This window comes from Acipenser ruthenus, chromosome 9 (genome assembly GCF_902713425.1).
Source record: "Acipenser ruthenus chromosome 9, fAciRut3.2 maternal haplotype, whole genome shotgun sequence".
In the NCBI taxonomy this organism is placed as follows: Eukaryota; Metazoa; Chordata; class Actinopteri; order Acipenseriformes; family Acipenseridae; genus Acipenser; species Acipenser ruthenus.
Genome location: NC_081197.1, coordinates 6,173,631 through 6,188,131, shown reverse-complemented (window position 1 = coordinate 6,188,131; position 14,501 = coordinate 6,173,631). Strand labels below are relative to the sequence as shown.

Here is a 14,501-nt window from a genome sequence, read left to right as displayed (position 1 = left end):
CTCGTGGGGGCGGTTTATCGTTTCTACTGTTGCGAGCGCTTTGAGTCAGTGAGACTGCTGAATCTATTGGGAACTGTGAAAAAAAAAAAAAAAAAAAAAAAAAAAGTCATATCGGTGTTTTATGGATTTTTTATTTTGAAAATTCTTACCTGTAGCTTTCCAGAGGATTGCAGTTGTCACTCAGACGGACAAATATAACCTCTTGTCTGTGTGAAAGTCGACATATCTAACTTCTGGTGACTGAACCCCAGTTTTCCAACTTTCAACTGAAGTACAATTTAAAATGAAATTAAATTGTGTCTGTGTGTGCGTGTCCGGACTGCTGCTGGTTCTCTGTTTGAGCGTCTTCTGTGGTAAGTACAACTCGACACATATTTTTATTAATATACTGAACATACAAAACTAGAAAGCCCCGCTTTATCAAATTAATTTTACGACGCGTGTAGGGTTTGGGCAGACATTGGTGACGCATTTTTACAGTCTGGCCCACTAAATCGTGAACTAGTGGCAGGCGTATACTTCAGAAATGTCAAAGTAGATAAACAAAGGTTTTTAAAAAATATTGACTCCTACTAATAATGTACCCACTTACAAATCTAAAAAAAATCAACTACTGTAACGTTTTAACTCTGCAGAAGTCACTCTGGTTTGGCGAAATAAAGTATTTTACCACAAACAAAGCGTAGGTGAGCAATTTACCTGTCGTTAGAGTTCTGTAATATCACCTAATGGTGGATTAAAACGAGCTATTCCTAAACCCCCCGGGCTATTACTTCAGTCGTCGCAGTCGTAGTAGATTTTTTGTCACTATGTCTAATAGTTTCTAGTCACTTGTTCATTAATGACAATTGTAATGTCATTTTAAATGGCCGTGGAAGTAATTTTAACTGGATTTATTTAAAAATACATCTTCATGTTTGCATTTTACCATTATTGATATGACCAAAGTACAAGTGAATGCTATGCATTCATTTACCATTTTGCTGTTTTAATAATTGATTTATTTTTTTTGTCTGTTTGTTTTCAGAACCATGTTCTACTTTTAAAGATTGCCACACATGCACTAATCAAACTGGCTGTTTTTGGATGGATTGTATAAATGTAACAGGTAATATGATGTGATTAACTCAGGACTGGGTTAATAAAATTAAAAAAAAAACTACTGTCAGAAATTGCTTAATGTCCAAGATCAAGTAGCACCAGTTTTAAACCTGTTCTATTATTTGGTTCTAGGTGAAGAGTTTAGAATTGCAGGGCTCTATTACTACAGAGCCACTTGCTTACTCTCAGCTTTATTGCTATTTTTAGCTGTTGTATGCCTGCTGTCTGTTCACTGTTGCTAGGATCCTTTTGGAGATGAGAGATACTGTAGTTGTATTTATCAAAGACACTCTCAGTCCTAGTCAAATAATGATTAAAATTCAAAATTCTAGTCCGACCCCTTTTAATACCAGAGGCATTAAACAAAATGTAATCCTACATTCAGTTAAATAGATGTTGGGTATTAAATCATACGCTGTAGTTTTCTTTTGTTTTAATACAGGGCCTGTGCGTGTCATACTAAAGATAAACTCATCATTGCCCCCAATCTTTGTTCATAGAAATACTGTATTAAATAGGCAAGGGTTTAGAACATGATTTACTGATGCCTGGAGTCATGGGAGAGCCATATAATCACATGACTCCAAAGAGACACAGCAGTTCTTTTGAACTTTCTCTCAGAAATGACATCACAGAAAGTTCCGCTACTTTGTCTAAGTAAATAATAAGGTGTCCGGCTATGCACATGTAGCAAAATCTCTCTATTGCAACCACTAAATGGACTGTGTATAAGGATGTTAATTGAGCTAGTCACAGGCAGGAGTGTACTGTATGTATTGATTACTGATGCCTATGAGAAATAATGTATATATCTGCATATAACAGACACATAGGAGTGTTACTGTAAACTATACAAAAAAAATACATACAAAGAAAACATCTCAAGTTCATTATCCTGTCAATGTTGGATTTTTCCAAGCCGTCTTATAAGAATGTATTGCAAAATATAATAGTTGCTTTACAGTATGCGTCTGTGCAAATGTCAACTGAAAGATACTGTAAGCACGTTTCAGATAGTTTTGTATTCAGTTCTTCAAGGCTTCAACTCAGTCCCGATATCTGAATATAATTAGAATGCTTCTGCTGTGCAATGATGTAGGTCTTGACATACCGGCATCAACTGTAAACAAAACCAGTTTGAACAAGCCTAAGTACACAGATCAACATTAGCGAATTTTAACAAAACTAGATCAGCCCATTTTGTACAAAAAAAAGTTTATCAAGTGGTGGAGAAAACCCTGTTTTGCTATTCCATGAACCTTTAACCCAGATGGGTTGTCTCCTCCAGTGTACTTTTATCAGTTTCCAAAAAAGTGTCCTGTTGAAATACATTGGGCCTACATTTTTATATGTTTATGCTGTTTACACCGCCACTTTTATAAAAGCATTATTTGTGGAGGAAGTAACTTAAGGAGGGTGTTATAAAAGCTTTTGTTACTAATTTATTTGGCAGGGTGTGTGTTAATGTCCTCTGTTCTATGTTGCCATGGAAACAGAATGCTATACTGAATATAGATTTTTTTTTTATACTTCATTGAAAATATACATTATTTCAGCAGTTTATGAAAAAATTAAAACTATTTATTCTGCATGTCTTGTAGCGGCTGTCCCGCTTGTGCATTGTTGCTCAAAACCAGCTCGAGACGTGTATTATTGTGTGATGATAATACATTATGACATTTTTAATGTAGAATAATAATGCTTCTTTTTATAGCCCCAGTATGTGGAAACAACACACAGCTCAATGCATCACAGTGCAATAAGACTGGTTGTGGTGGTGAGTAAAAACAAGAAATACATTCAAATATTCTAATTATCTTCAAATCATGTCAAAGTGTCTTATAATTTTATTAAATCATTGAAAGTAGATTTTTTGTTTGATGTAAATGTATTTCTGCTGTTCAGATCAATTGAATATTCGGTATGCTCCTAAAATAACCTTATAAACCACACTTGGTAAAAGAGAAAAGGATTATGTTATTTCTGCTGGGTGTTGATCCTAGTTTTCCACAATAAAAAAAAAAAAAAAAAAAAAAAAGTTTGGTCTTGCCGTAACTTCCTTAGTAGATTTGCACAGATAGAAGCAGGAAACTCGAATGTGGTTTAGCCCTAGTCGATAACCTGGATTTCTTTGAGTGGAGTGAGACCTTCTCCACCTTGTGCTGTAGTAACAGGAAAGTGTTATTGAAACAGCTGGCCAGGAAATGAAAATGAGTGGCAGTGCTGTTTCTACAGGAACATTAAAGGCCTACATTGTAAAAAATAGGAGATTTGTTTCCAAAACAGATAGTAAGATAGTCAGATAATGGGCTAGATTTGCGCAATACTTTAAATAAATTGTCCAAAAAGCGTATAAGGTGTAGCTCACTGTATTTTTATATATATATATATATATATATATTACACATACATAGAAAAGAACTGGTTCTGCTACACATGACGTCAAATCAGCTGAAGGTTGCCAAAAATCAAGAATGGAAATAGGTGAATGAAAATAATTTAAGGAAACGCGACATATTCAGGTTAGCTTCAGGCCCATCAGTGTTTGAAGTGTCATTACTACAGTTTTAAGGCAGGTGCACTGCAGTTAGGTAATATACAGTCAGTCCTAGTTGGGAGATAGGAGTTTGAGGGGTTGTTTTTGTTTTTTACAGTTTAGTAAATTAGTCCCAGAGAAAAAAGAGCACAGTCCTTTCAGACAAGGTGATCAGCACCAGGATGTTGTGAATTTGCATGTGGTGGATTTTGTACTGAACCAAATGCAAAGAGAAAACTGACAAACACTGGCTATCACTTGATATGTATAGGATGTAAACAATCTCGCATGACCAGGAATATGATTTCATAAATTAAACGATAATTTATCATCACATTATAGGACTAGGTAATTTCATGACTGGTATTGATAATCATCAGGTATTGAAGGAAGCTATAATAACATTTCGCCAAGCTCTGAGTGCTCTACTGAGCTATTTTAATTTTAATCAAAAGTGCCAAATTAATCATAGCAGGAATCTGTTCTATTGATGCAAAGGCCTGTTTTGTTTTTTTACAGATTGTGTTTAACATGAGATTAAAAAAACACTGTGAGCAGTATGCTGTATTGTGTGTGTGTGTGTGTGTGTGTGTGTGTGTGTGTGTGTGTCTGTGAGTCAGTGGTTCTGTTTGAGTCAGCTGGCAGAGCTAAGATCAATTAACCTCCATTGTGACCTTGCAGCTCTGTATTACCTCGGTGATAGAGAATGCAGATCACCAGAGCAGATACTGTATTGCTGTTAAACTACAGAAAATATACTAGACTTGCAGCACAGTGTTATCCATGTGAAGACCTTTTTCTGTCACAGAATACAGATACATCTGTCTTTGGTAAAAAAAAAAAAAGCTGTGTATTGGTCAGAGAAGCCCATAAAGCAGTGTATAGGTGGTCCAGTTTTCTTATATTTGATAAGTACAAGGTTAACATCTACTCAACCTGAAACACTGGGCATGCTAAACAACTGTTTTGAAGATTATAAGATTTTCTGACTGATATGTTGCTGTAAAAAGGACTGCAAACTGTTTGCATTGCTTAACATTAAACTTTGCAAAATACTGTTACACTTTCTGAACCAGCTGGAATTGCAAAAAAAAAACAAACAAAAAAAAAACACTCAAGAATATAGCATGGTGGATGTTAATGTCATTTAAAATATTCTGGAAAACCATTTTTGACACACATAATCATAATGTGTACCATTGTAAAAACATAGAAAAAGCATGATAAATTGCTCTTTAAATGGATGTTGGTCTATAGCATACTATTTTATTAAGCTTATTTTAAAAATGGAAATGTCTTAATTTTTGGCAAAAAAGGGTCTTGATCGTTGGGTAAAAACCACCTTGCCACGAAACCAAAAGAAACATTTAATTGACTTAATTAAAATGTAATACTTTTTTTTTTTTTTTTTAAATTGAAATCATTATTTAATTCCTACCTTTCTTAAAGTTACAAATGAAAACTTGCTTATTTTTACCCTCACAGTTACTCCTCCTCCAATTGGTAAGTGTTCTTTTGTATTTGTTTGCTTAAAGCACAGTATTAACTTTTTGTAGTAGTCTATCTTTGTAATTACTCTGTGTATTATTGGATATCGGTGTATTCTATCTCTGTAATCACTCTGTATAATTGGATATCGATGTATTCGAATTGCATGTGAGGGATGAAACGTTACATTTTTCTTCTTTGACGAATAAGATAATACATGCCGGAATGCTATTGTCAAGAAAATAGAAATTCTGGAATTCTGTCTTGTCCAGAGTTCTTAATGTGTGTCTTTTTAAGCTTCAAATACCACAACCACTACAAAAGGTCAGTTTTCTTGACTTGCGCTTAAACCAGAGTCAGAGATGTAACAAACGCAGTTGAATGTGTTGCATGCGTGATTACTAATCAGACTAGCTGTCCAACACTACTTCTGGTTTGAATGATTGATTAAAGTTTATGGAGAATGTTGGTCTTGCTCATTTCTAATTCCGTAGGAAAACTAGAGACATTTTGATATATTTTCTTATTTGCAGTAATAGTTTCCAGTGCCACAAAGTCCAATAAAAAATATTTACTTTTTTTTTTTTTTTGTAGCTGAGATCATTTAAACATGTTTGTGAAGAGTGATACATGGTACAGTGTATTGAACATATAGTGCAATACACCTGCATATTTAAACTTATGAGAATTGTAATAAGGTCTGTAAGAATACCTGATAAAAGTAAAGTCATTTCTTCTTTACCAGGCACAACAGCTCATCCTGCTACTAAAGCTACTGCTACTTCTGGTAAGTTTATAAAAAGTTTCTATAGCAAGTGAGGTGCTGGCCAAAAGGTACGTAACGTTGAAACAAGTGTCTCTGCATTAGGTGGATTTGTTCAGTAGTATAATTATCAATAAGCTTACTCTAGCAGCTGCAAAGAATAGGTTTGGCCGTACACACAAAGGATTTTTCTTTATCCTTTTAGGTCTTTAAATGTGAGTAATTCATTACTAAAAAAGGTGAAAATATATAATTATGTATGTGTTGATGTGGTAAACTTACATTCTAATCGCCCTGTATTTGTGTGTGTGTGTGTGTGTATATATATATATATATATATATATATGTACAATTGACATTTAATATGTATATATTTTTTTAAATCCTTTGTCCAAGAGTCATGAAACTGGACTGAGTCATCACATGAATTTGTGATAATCTCTTTTAGACACTAAAGCTGCGATGTGGTGTTTTTTTTGTACTGATGTTAATCCCACAGCCATATGTTAGGCTCTGTATGTGTGGTACTGTATGTACAATGGTCCTAATTCAATCCCACTGATAACTTGTCCAGTGACTTTGTAGAGTAGGAGGTCGCTTCATAACTTGTATATAGTGATATCATTCAGCACATTTTTAATCTTATTTCATTTCAAAGATAATAAATTAAGTGTATCATGCACTGGGAAAAAAACAGTAGTTATAGAACCCAAGTTCTTTATAGCTTTTATCAGGAGTTGCCATGTGAAAGATTCTGTAAATAGTCCCTGTGCAACAGTGAACTGGACTCTACAGAAGTATGTATTTGCTGCTGCTCTCTTGACTGTAGTAAAAGTAGAGCTTGAGGGCTGACCCCACAACCTTCCTGCTTTGCACACGTGTTGGTTTTTTTGTGGTGATACTGTATGAGTACAGCTTCAAAGTCCTATTACATACACACAATTCACACAATTAAAAAAAATAAAAAAAATAAAAAAATAACATTGATTAAAGACCAAAAAAACTTTTAGTGGGAAGTTAACCAACAGGGTTTTTTTTTTTTTTTTTTTTTCAAACATATTCAGTAAAGGTATGAATCATTTGTCAAATCATCTCTTTGCCTATTACTGGCAATCAAAAGCTGTGACGTTCTAAATAAGTAAAGCCACTATTCCTGTAATGCCGTACACTAAACCCTCTGGCACTGCTGAATTGAAAAGCATTGATGAGTAATGTGGGAATTCACAATCTTTAACAGGAAATCCCCCTCAGGGCAAATTAACAGACACTATTTGTGCCAACTGCAGCACATTTATTGACTGTGTATCTGAGATGATACAGTTTTCTAGAAGAGGATAAATGGAACTTAAACTATGGTGTCGAACCCTCGTATTTCTCATTTAATGTTGTGTTGTTTCTCGCCAATGCGTTGCAGATCACCACCTACCATATTTGTAGTTTGGAATATACGATTGAAACTTGAAAAGGATTAAGTACTTAAGATCAACAGTCTAATTTAAAACTGTAAAGTACTTGTATATACTATTCAATTTAGAATGGAATAGCAGAAACAAGCTCTGGTTTTCTTGCTATAGGTTGTTCCACTGTATGTTAGTCTGCAGCTCAGTTAACAACAGTATGCTGCTGCACCACTTAAAAGAAGTGTACTGCAAGAGGACTTTTAATGCAGACACACAAAACCGATGCCCATAACAATTACATTTATAAGTACTGTTCCATTATTGAAGAGCAGAACTTTACAAACAATCTGTAACATTGTAGGATATTTCATGTTCAGTTTTGCAAGAATACAATTGTTGTCTATTATAACATACTTTAAATTAATTTATGAAGTTATTTTCACATTAAAGACTAACTTCCCTGCTTTCTGTCTTTCAGCCTCAACACAATCTCCCAACACAACTGCCAGTGAGTATAGTTTTATATTGATTCTGTTTGAACTTGTTCAGTATTTCCATTTTTCTTTCTTTTGTTTTGGGTATTATCTTTACAAAACAATTATTTTGAAGGACCATGAAGCACCAGAAAAACATTGTGAAATAATGCCAGTTGAAACCCAATACTGTAAACTAGGACATATTGCATAACAATAATTAAAAATGCTGACCGTAGTGAACGCTACAGCTTTTGTTAGGATTGTCCGTTTATGAAGCAGAGATGTTTTGCAGAGCTACAGGATATAACTGTTAACCCAGGCCTCATTTATCAAAAGTTTAACTTCAGAGAAAAAAATGTAATGCAATTTTCTTTGGACGGCAAAATTAGAGCTTCGAATGTAGTAGAGTGGTGCACTTAGGGCTGCCAGAGCTTGTGTATTTGTTCAGTAAGTCATTTATTAAAATATATATTTATCTTGGTGTTGATCTCGCACAATTGGCAACAAGTCAGGGAGATAAAAAGGTCAACAAATTTCAGTGCTCAAGTTAATGTCGTACTACAGCTTTTATTAGCCTTTGCTCCTCCTGAATTTTGTCAAGGCTACAACCTTTCTTCTGCTTCTGCTAGTTTTGTATGCTCAAGAACATTTTTATCACAAACTTCTTCTGCATACTTATGTTCGTTTACCAAAGTGTCCTTCTTGGTTTTTATTTTGAAAATAGAACTGCAAAAAAAACAGGAAGGTTTCTTTGACCCAGGTCAAAATTATTTGGAGCTAGTTTAAAATACTTTTATTAAAATGTGACGTGGAGAAGGTCCAGCACATGCAGTGGAAGTAGCGTCTTCCTGTCTCAGTCAGTGATGTAGAAAACCACAAAGACTAAACACCAAATGGAGGGGTAGGCTATCAAAGGTATTAGCCAGCTACATGCATACACTATTGTCAATGCTCTTTTTAGTCTGTTTTTGTATCTAAAGAAGGGCTTAGTCCAAGTTATTGAGAGTATCTGAATGAGGATAGTCCTAGATACACCTCTGTGTGTCTTGAATTACTTGTTTAGATCATACGGTACTGAATAGCACTGCTTCTCCAATTGTGATAAAATCTGATTGACATTCTTCAGAAGTTATTTGGAATACTGTATCATAATATGGGGATATATGACTGTTCATTTCTTCATCTACTGTACAGTGTATGTACTGTGTGTCACACTTACAGTTGTAGGTCATGCTGATCTTCTGTTTCATGATACTGATACTATGCATTTAAAGCTGTGGCAGGGGGTTTATGTTACTAGCACGCTTGTTCAAAGTCATATCAACTCCAGGCTCGTGCACTAACATGCAAGCATATTGTTATGCACGCAATGTGTACTGTTGCTCTATCAAGTTTTTAAGATATTTTCTGTTGAGAACATTTACAGATTCTTTAGAAATGTGAATAGACACTAAAGGATTAGTTATGGATGGTCAATGAGGATTTTACTTTCATCTCTCCCCATTTAAAAACAGTATTTATCTGATGACGACATTAGCTGAAATGTACTTAATACAGCACATGCTGCTTTGAATTTATGACCAGTTATTGATTGAGAAGACAGTTAACACAATACCTAGTGTTTTAATTAGCTGAGCAGGCCTGGTGGTTTTAAATAATCATCTTATATCAGCAGTTTTGTTTCCTGCACCATGCTGCAAACCGTTCAGGCTGATTCCCAAAGCCTCTTGTTTATTGTTTTTTTGTGCTATGCACAATCTCACATACTGTAACAATGACTCGCTTCATGCAAGATGAAAATACATTGGTATTAGTAGTAGCAGTAGTACTATTCTTCAAATCATTACTCATAAAACGCCACTTGTTCACCTGTTAAATTTATTTTACAACATTCTTGAACAATATTATGAATATCAAACTTTATCACAGGCATAAAACAATAATGCATAAAATAAGTCAATCAGCAAATGTGTGAATGACAACACAGTGCCTGAACTGCATTCTGTGTTAAAGTCGGTAACCCCCTGCTAATCAAGGTACTGTATAATGGGGCTGCTGGAAGCTTTAGCAGCATACCCCAGCGTTACATTTTTCAGTGTATCCTGATGTATCTGGTAAATGCAGCAAACAATTTCTTGAACAAATGTGAAATGTCCTTTTAAATGTTCAGGGTAATTTTAACGTCTGTTTTTAATAAATTGTGCCATCTGCACGTACTGAATCAGGAGAATTACACTGCAAACAAAGTGTGATCAGCTGAAGGACAACGGGATAACAGGATTGTATTAATCCTATTACAACAGGCTTACTGGCATCTTTTTCCTACAAAGGTTAGACAATGCCTGCTATTGCAATGTGACTGTCTTTAGAAATACATTTGGCACTCAGACAGAAGTAAACTAATTAAATGACATGATGGCTAATAGCGCTTTTTTTTTTTTTTATGGTAGCAATTATTTATAGCAAAGTGCTAAAATCTACCAATAAACGATCTACAGTGCTTAACAAAATGGAGAGTTGCAAAACAAATTGGCAAGTTATTTCTAAGGTCCATACTGTACATTAGATTTTAACTAGTAAAACTGAAATTATCATAAGGCTGAATGGAACTTTCAAATTCCAGGGTACAGGGTAGAGGTTCATTTTTGCTGTTCCTCAAGCAGATTTCACTTTAAAATCCTAGTTTTTAGTGTAGTTGTTTAAAGCATACAAATGGGGAATTGCATACAGATTTAGTTTGTATGTTTTTTTAAAAAGAAGTTGGAAAACCTGTTGCTGAACATGGAACAAAACGATGAGCGACTGTCCTTCAGCCGTGATACTGGACCTTTTCTAATGTATGTAAAAAATAAAAAGGAGCTTTTATTTGCAGGAGTTAATAAACTGTTCAGATAAATGAAAAGGTTCTGCTGTAGCTGGTTAAAGATGTACAAAGTCATACTGAGCAGTTTACCTCCTCAAGGGAAGGTGAAGGGAATAATGGAATCGTGTTCTCTCCTAGCTTTCAGCAATGGATCTTCTTCTGTATGTAATACAATCAAATAAAGTGACAAATCACTAGTCAGCTCTCATTAAAAGCTAACTCGGATAAAACACATTTTCTGATACTATGAATTTACTACATGGTCCCAGGCAAATTTACACTCGCTTATTTTAAATTGCTTATAATATGAATTCACTGAATATGAATTTTCTGTTTTGTGCGAATTATGTTGGTGCCCCCCTCGCCCCCTCGGATAGTGGGAAATGTATTAACTTGCATCCAGACAAGTGCATCTGGATTTTAGTGCTGTTTTGGGACTAATGATCCTATGATGCATCTTGAGTGTCCAGTAGACACAGTTTTCAAGTTGCCATGATGCTCACGCATCCATGCCATTTCCATGAAGGACTGAACTGAATGACCAGCCCAAAAAACGTGCATTATCCTTGCAGACAAAAGTGGAGGTGTTGAAAGTGGTGGATAGTGCACCACCATACAAGAAAAAGAAAGATGCTCCAGATTTCAGCATTCCTGCGAAGACTTTGTCAGCCATTCTGACCTGGGTACATTAATACAGGCCTAAAAACAACAAACTGGATGCAAGTCGTCGGCTTTTCCGATTTGCCCAATTCCCTGATGTTGAGGACGCCTCGCTTTTATGGTTTATAAATGCCTGTGATCAGAATGTGCCTGTATCTGGGACTGCTATGAGCGAGACACAATGCTGAGAAATTAACACAGCAGCTGGGATATGCAGATTTCAAGTGCACTTCATTTGCAATGTATACTTTTTAAAAGTTCACTTACAACTGTATTTTCAATAAAATGCACAGTACTTTTACATTTATAATAGTTTTCATTGTAATGTAATTGAAATTTGATTTCAGAGTTACTGTAACTTCAATAAAAACTGACTGCATTTGACTTAGATGCCGGATAATAAGAATTACTTCTTATCATCAGCATGGATAAAGCAGAACTACAAAACTGTTATTAAGTAATCTTAGGGATGGCTTACTCACTGAATTTAAACATATCTTTATCATTTTTTTGTAATAGATGGAACCACTCCACATACACCAAGTAATACAACAGTTGTGCCACCAACCAATACTACAAACCCTGCAAAGACTTCTGCTGCCTCTGCAAGTACGTCCTGTTAATTTATTATTATTATTATTATTATTATTATTATTATTATTATTATTATTATTCAATCAATCAATCTTTATTTTATATAGTGCCTTTCATAGTGGACCACCAATTATTTTTATTATTTAACATTACTGGAAGTGTGACAGTCTTTTTGTAAGTATAATATTTTTTAAAACAATAGTGCTTTCAAATTAAATTAATAGCTTTGCACATAGAAACATACAACTGCTTAGCTTGTTGACACAAAGTTTATTATAACAATAGCTAATTAACGCAAAAATTAAACAAAACATACATGAAAACAATTTTATATACTGTATGTTTTAATTTTCCATTCCGAAGAAAGGTTTACAAATCTTCTGTGTGAAAGTAGGAAAAGATGCTGTGTTAAATTTGCATACCTGAATTCTCAATAGAAAACAGCTGCTCAGGAATGCTCTTTTTCATTGATCTGCTGTGGTCTTGACAAAATAAATAGCCAAACCTCATTGGGCTGGCTGTCCCCCAAAATATCACATCCGAACTTGAAAACCAACCTTTATTGATCAGGAAGAACCATCGCTTCTGACCTTTATTGGGGCAGATTTAATTTATTTGATGGGGTTGTAGCTGTTTTGTAGAGGTGTCCATGGTACTCTATGAGGTTGCTGATTGGCTGACGGCCATTACAGTGAGAGAGATAGTGAGAATACCAATTTTGATTGATGCTATATATGAAAGCCATTTTGAGTTGTTTGTCCAGCCCCTGTATTTGATTCAAATGAATCCTGTAACTTCTTTATAGGTTGCTGTGCCTATAGAAGCTGTTTATACCGTGTCATATGATGTATGAATTGATCGCTATACAAAATATCATCCAAATGTAACAACCCAACAAAAAAGGTCATTTTTATTTTCATTTGAAGACTTGATGACAGTCTCACTTCATTCATATCTTTCTCTCCATTTAGGCACCACAGCTAGTCCACGCACTGGCTCCAGGTTCGACGCAGGCAGTTTCATAGGTGGCATGTTACTGACCCTGGGTATGACGGCCATTCTGTTCATGGGATACAAGTTCTCTTGTGTAAAACGAGAAGTGCAATACAGAACCATGTAAGGATTACTTTATTTATATGAGTTTAGTTTAATGATGCACACATGTGCACAAAACCATGGAGGTTCTCATCTATTGTCGTACATGCTTACAGGATGCATTGTATGTGTGTGTGTGTTTATTGTGTTGTGGAACCTGGAATGCATGCGGTTTCCTCCCTTGTATGAAAATAATTCAGTCGCTCCGAAACAACCAAAATGCTGTTGTTTTTTTGCAGGTGCTCTTAAATGATATATGTCCTGCTTATAAAAATATAAACAAATGTGTTCATGTATTTTGAAGCACGTATTTTAAAACATGGTTATTCTATCATATATTACTTATTATATCAAATGTATTTTGGTTAGCAGTGCTTACCATTTAGCTTGTAACAATCATGTACCATTTATGGCTTTTTTTTTTTTTTTTGAAATATTTAAACCACATTTAAACACACATTTGTCTAGTTTTGAGTCCGCCACCTCTACAGTGGTGTCCCATCAACCATACCTCGGCATATCAATCTCAAGTGTCTGTGCCTTTGGAGGAGGAACTCCAAATCTTACCTTCACACTCAAGTCGTTGCCCCATCTAGTAAATGATAATGCTCATAAACACATTGTAGATTGTTTGTTTGTTTGTTGGAAGCTAAAAACGGTATTTATATAAATTGTTGTTTCTTTTCTAGCGAGGAACATGATGCCATAATCTAAAGAATAAATCAACAATATGAAGAAAATCCAGAAGAACTTTTCAGAGCGTCTTAAAAAGACCTGAGGGAAGAAGATCCAAATGACACAGTTGTTACTTTTTGTACAATACTACCGAAATAATTTCAGTTTTTCCTGCACCACTGCTTTAAATGTAAATACTTGAATATATTGTCCCTAATGCATAGTTATAACATCACTTGGATGCTTTACTTTGTTACATTGTTGTTTTGAGGGGTGGGGGGTGCTTTTATACTTTTTAAAATGTTTTTCGCTTGCACGTTTAGTTACCTGCTTTGTAATATAAGGATCTACACGTCATTTTTAAGGATGTGTGCTGATACTGATGGGTCAGGCACCAATGACCTCTCAGACCAGGGACACATTAATCAGAAATGGCCCTGCAGTAAAGGAACTCAAAGCATTACTGTGATTCTTGCCGATCAAAAGAGTGACTGTATGTAAACCAGGTTGTTTAAATACAACACATGTGTAATTGGAGAAAAAGGACTAGTTGCTTTTGTCGGTGCAAAGTATTGATTTGATGGTTTTGGTGGGTAATAAAATTAATTTGGACCAATTGTGTCTTTGCTTAGTATTTGCTGTCCAATAGCTTTCATTACGGCAAAATCAAAATGAAAAAGCCGACACTGATTGATTTTCATTTTGATTCGCTGTTGATGCTGTGACATAGCAGCGGGCATCTACTGCCTGATAAAAGCCCGCTACAGCTGGAAGCTGATTGGCTGATGGTGCTGAATCGTTTTCTAATGTTTTGTAAGGAATAAAACAATTTTAACTCTACATAACTAAT

General features: G+C 34.9%; 1 protein-coding gene across 3 annotated transcripts; it reads left to right on the top strand.

Annotated features, from left to right (window-relative positions):
- On the top strand, positions 1-14,267 carry LOC117405744 (sialomucin core protein 24). 3 transcript variants are annotated; one of them, XM_059030966.1, is made up of 9 exons: positions 1-353; positions 1,028-1,108; positions 2,816-2,878; positions 5,087-5,140; positions 5,871-5,912; positions 7,767-7,796; positions 11,807-11,896; positions 12,853-12,997; positions 13,666-14,267. In XM_059030966.1, exons 1-9 carry the CDS (start codon positions 284-286, stop codon positions 13,688-13,690), a joined length of 600 nt encoding a protein of 199 aa, XP_058886949.1. In that variant the 5' UTR covers positions 1-283; the 3' UTR covers positions 13,691-14,267. The 3 variants fall into 3 exon arrangements, with proteins under 3 accessions (XP_058886949.1, XP_058886950.1, XP_033864988.2); XM_034009097.3 differs by having other exon boundaries at positions 3-353; positions 5,123-5,140; XM_059030967.1 differs by lacking the exon at positions 5,087-5,140 and having other exon boundaries at positions 2-353.
- Positions 14,268-14,501: the final 234 nt, after the last annotated feature.

Bases quoted from the DNA above. Each gene is read 5' to 3' on its own strand.
- LOC117405744 (XM_059030966.1), top strand. From the start codon at position 284: ATGAAATTAAATTGTGTCTGTGTGTGCGTGTCCGGACTGCTGCTGGTT. The intron at 1,109-2,815 runs GTAATATGATGT...TTCTTTTTATAG, and splicing joins GGATTGTATAAATGTAACAG to CCCCAGTATGTGGAAACAAC. The intron at 5,141-5,870 runs GTAAGTGTTCTT...CTTCTTTACCAG, and splicing joins AGTTACTCCTCCTCCAATTG to GCACAACAGCTCATCCTGCT.